The sequence below is a fragment of the Sinocyclocheilus rhinocerous genome, unplaced genomic scaffold (assembly GCF_001515625.1).
Source record: "Sinocyclocheilus rhinocerous isolate Xijiao unplaced genomic scaffold, SAMN03320098_v1.1 scaffold853, whole genome shotgun sequence".
Classification (NCBI taxonomy): Eukaryota; Metazoa; Chordata; class Actinopteri; order Cypriniformes; family Cyprinidae; genus Sinocyclocheilus; species Sinocyclocheilus rhinocerous.
This window is the reverse complement of record NW_015627738.1, coordinates 979,129-983,029: the sequence shown is the minus strand read 5'-3', so window position 1 is coordinate 983,029 and position 3,901 is coordinate 979,129. Positions and strand designations below refer to the sequence as shown.

General features: G+C 37.0%; 1 protein-coding gene across 1 annotated transcript in view; it reads right to left on the bottom strand.

Moving 5' to 3' along the window:
• si:ch73-242m19.1 (coiled-coil domain containing 162) overlaps positions 1 to 2,698 on the bottom strand; it is a 28,871-nt gene extending 26,173 nt beyond the window's left edge. The window contains exons 1-6 of the mRNA XM_016545925.1: positions 2,562 to 2,698; positions 1,676 to 1,748; positions 1,450 to 1,560; positions 1,250 to 1,363; positions 970 to 1,164; positions 709 to 793 (exon numbers count right to left, since the gene is read on the bottom strand). Coding sequence (XP_016401411.1) covers positions 709 to 793; positions 970 to 1,164; positions 1,250 to 1,363; positions 1,450 to 1,560; positions 1,676 to 1,748; positions 2,562 to 2,698 — 715 coding nt within the window. The remainder of the gene's footprint in view (positions 1 to 708; positions 794 to 969; positions 1,165 to 1,249; positions 1,364 to 1,449; positions 1,561 to 1,675; positions 1,749 to 2,561) is intronic.
• Positions 2,699 to 3,901: the final 1,203 nt, after the last annotated feature.

The following is a 3,901-nucleotide window of genomic DNA, read 5'->3' as shown; positions in this document are numbered from 1 at the left end:
GGCTTTCAGCCTCACCCTGCTTCATTCTACTACGTTAATAAATCATTAGCTCATCCATGAACATGATTTCTGCCCGAGTCCCGTCGGATTGCATCGGCTGTGGGGATGAAGACGACAACTCCCATGATTCCACACTCAGTCACAGCGTCATCAAACTACGCCTTTGCTTCTTTGTTTATTTTGAATACGCGCCCTCTAGCGACGAAAATTACATATTGTGCCTTTAAGACAAATTATAAATGAAAAAGTGTCCTTTTATTATTGCTGGGACAAAATGCAGCATGTTTCTTTGTGAAAATGAAATATGTCAAATAACAAAACTAAATTGAAATTTTAAAACAAACCCAAATCAAATAAATAAATAACACAAATAAAAGAAATAACTTCATATAAACAAACTAAGGCTTTGCCTGTGCTCTTTCCATTTAAAATTAGAGGCAACCACTGCATTTTAATCACAGTCCAAACAAAGATGGTGCATACATGCAGCATGAGCATTTTTAATCTAAATTAGATTGTATAATTTCTAAATTTGAAGCAAAAACAGAACGGTCTGACTTTAATTTTGCGATCGGATTTCATCAAAAATATCTTCATTTGTGTTCTGAAGATGAACGAAGGTCTTACGGGTTTGGAACGACATGAGGGTGAGTAATTAATGACAGAATTTTCAACTAAAATACAGCATCAAAAAAACGGGTTCTTTACCATCAAAATATGCAGGAGATGTCAAATCTACAGCACTGGACATCTGATCCTCATTCCACTGAGTAGAAGGGAGATAATGAAGAACCTACAACCAGCATATGATAAAAATTAAAACCACCTTTTCTTATAATCATCATTAGTTGTTAGATGACAACTGTCCTCCCTACCAGAATTTATAATTAAAGAATTCAGAAATCTTAAACTTTTACATTTGTTCTCCTCCAGTCTTGAATATTTGGTTAGATTCTTATGTATTCTCACATGCAGAAAGTTGTGGATGCTTTTGACAGAGTGCAGATGGCAAATGAGCCACTGTAGGTAAATGATGACGTCTTCCTGTGTGACCACACCGACTGGGCTCTCCACACCCACCAGGACCTTCTCTCTGGACACGGCAAGACGACGTGCCCGATGCACAGAATCCTCAAATTCATTGGTTAAATGTGTGATCTGTTTCTAAACAGAGCAAAATGGACATGATGAAAGGATTCATTTTGCCTATGAATGCATGAAAATATTGTAAAATGCAGAATTTAGATACTTTATATTGAGGATATAGTTTCTCCAGGACAGTGGAATGGTGGCCGAATCTCCTCCATCTCAGCATCAGCTGGTATTTGCACTGTGCCAGTTTATACGTTTGATCTGTGTAAAACTGTTGAGAATGGAGTCAAAATGATCTGAAATGTTTTCACACAAGATTATATTTGTGTGAACACAATAAAACAGCTCATAAGGAACCTGATGCAGCAGTATGGCCAGACTATCAGGTGTGTACTCTTGGGTCAGACAGCTCTCCATCTCTCTCTGAGCAACTTCTGCTTGAGACACAACAGGCTTTGTGGACGAAACCTAAAGTCACAGGTCATTTACAACAAAGACAACAAGAAATGTCAAATAAACAGCTGCAGGCACATGCAGGATATTAAAAACCTGAATAAGAACTGAAATATCTGTCAAAACTCACTTGCAGTGCTTTGAGGAGCACCTGCTGCCTCTCCATACGAAAGTAAGCCACATCTTTTGGAATATGGACAGAGCTGAAAAAGTTGGAAAGAGCAGATCATTAAAAAATAGTTCACCCAAAAATTTGCTAAAAATGTACTCATCCTCAAGCCATCCAAACCAGAACAGAACAGATTTGAAGAAATTTAACCTCTTGCTCACCGATGGATCCATTGCAGTGAATGGGTGCCGTCAGAATGAGAGTCCAAACATCACAATAATTCACAAGTAATCCACACTACTCCAGTACAAGTCCATAATCCATCATATTTCTTTCTCCAGTGGTCCAGGTTTAAAGTTAAAATGCAGCTTTTTGCCTCACAAAGTATTAAATTGATGGACTGGAGTGTTGTGGATTACTTGTGGATTATTGCGATGATTTTATCAGCTGTTTGGACTCTCATTCTGACGGCACCCATTCACTGCAGAGCATCCATTGGTGAGCAAGTGATGTAATGCTACATTTTTTCAAATCTGTTCTGATGAAGAAACAAACTCATCTGCATCTTGAATGGCCTGAGGGTGAATGAATTTTCTGAAAATTTAGATTTTTGGGTGAACTATTCCTTAAATAATATTCTGGTCTATTGGATACATCAGGAGGGAAAACACTTTTGAATAATTCATTATGAAAACATGACACAAGTCACTATCAAAAATTTTCCTTCCACATAAAACGCATATTGTGATATGTATATATCAAAATACGAATGAATCAAGTTCCATGACATTTTTAAATATGTAAATGTACATTAACTAATGTTAAGCATTAAATAATTCATTTAATAATGATGGTTAATGAAATTTATTCAAGTTATAAAAGTTAAGAACACTATCAGCTATCGCACCTGTATGGTTTTGATGATATTTGGTGTAAAATCTCATTGTCCTCAATCTCAGTTTTCAGAGCCTGAATCTGAGCAGACAGTTCTTCTTCCAGCTGCTCTACTTTCACTGACGAGCCGAATCTACATGTCTGTGACATCTTCAAGTCACAATCCCAGTTTTATCGTAAAAAATCACCGAGTCGTTCCGTCCTTGCAGTTGTGTATTAGTTGCGTGTAGAGCAGTCTACATACAGCGCGTTCAAAGGATAGAAAAAATTAAGAAAACACAAAAGAACTTTAAAAATGTCTCCACCGTATAAACGTTTGTTACAATGTATCAGTGTTTGAGCAGTTGCTATAGAGACGCCAGACGCGCGCGCACACACTTTTAAAGAATGGCGGTAAATCACAGCTTTAGATCTAAACTTTGATTGGCGCAAGTTACATAGCCTACAGTTAAGGGCTCAAAATTAGAACTGTCAAACAAATCAAATGAGTAGTGTCGTATTATTTAATTGTTTTATTTTTGTTTGGATTGGTTCCAAATTATCACAGGAATTCCACTGGCATCCCTTTAGACACTTTTATTATTTTTTAGCACAAACAAAAATATAAAAGTTACTACATCTGTACAGCAAATAATATTGAAGGCAAATGAAGATATTTGAACCTGCATGTATTCGTCTTTTAACCTGCAGAGGGCGATGAAAACTCAGTCAAGTGACTCAGTTGTATTGTGCTGACACAAGCAGAGTACAGACCTGTCTCAAAGGTATACCTTAAGTCATCAACAAGATATTCTTCTTTTTTATTTACTATATTTCAGATGAAAGAGTTCTTATACTGATCTTATATGTTAAATGCAAGACCTCAAACAGCTTCCCGTTGACCGAGGTAGGCAAGCCGTGCGTTGTTAATATGCTGCAAATCAAATATATATTTTGTTTAAAAAATACTTAGATGGTTGTCACTTTCAACATACAGCGAGAATCTTTTCAATCAGGCGATTTTCAATGTAAAATCAATAAATCAGATCCACCTTCTCTGGATTTAAATAGCTCGACAATCCAAGTTGACTTGGATACAGAAGCACCGAATCCATTGCAGTGAATGGGTGCCGTCAGAATGAGAGTCCAAACATCACAATAATTCACAAGTAATCCACACTACTCCAGTACAAGTCCATAATCCATCACTCCAGTGGTTCCAGTGGTCCAGGTTTAAAGTTAAAATGCAGCTTTTTGCCTCACAAAGTATTAAATTGAGTGTTGTGGATGTTGTGGATTACTTGTGGATTATTGCGATGATTTTATCAGCTGTTTGGACTCTCATTCTGACGGCACCCATTCACTGCAGAGCAT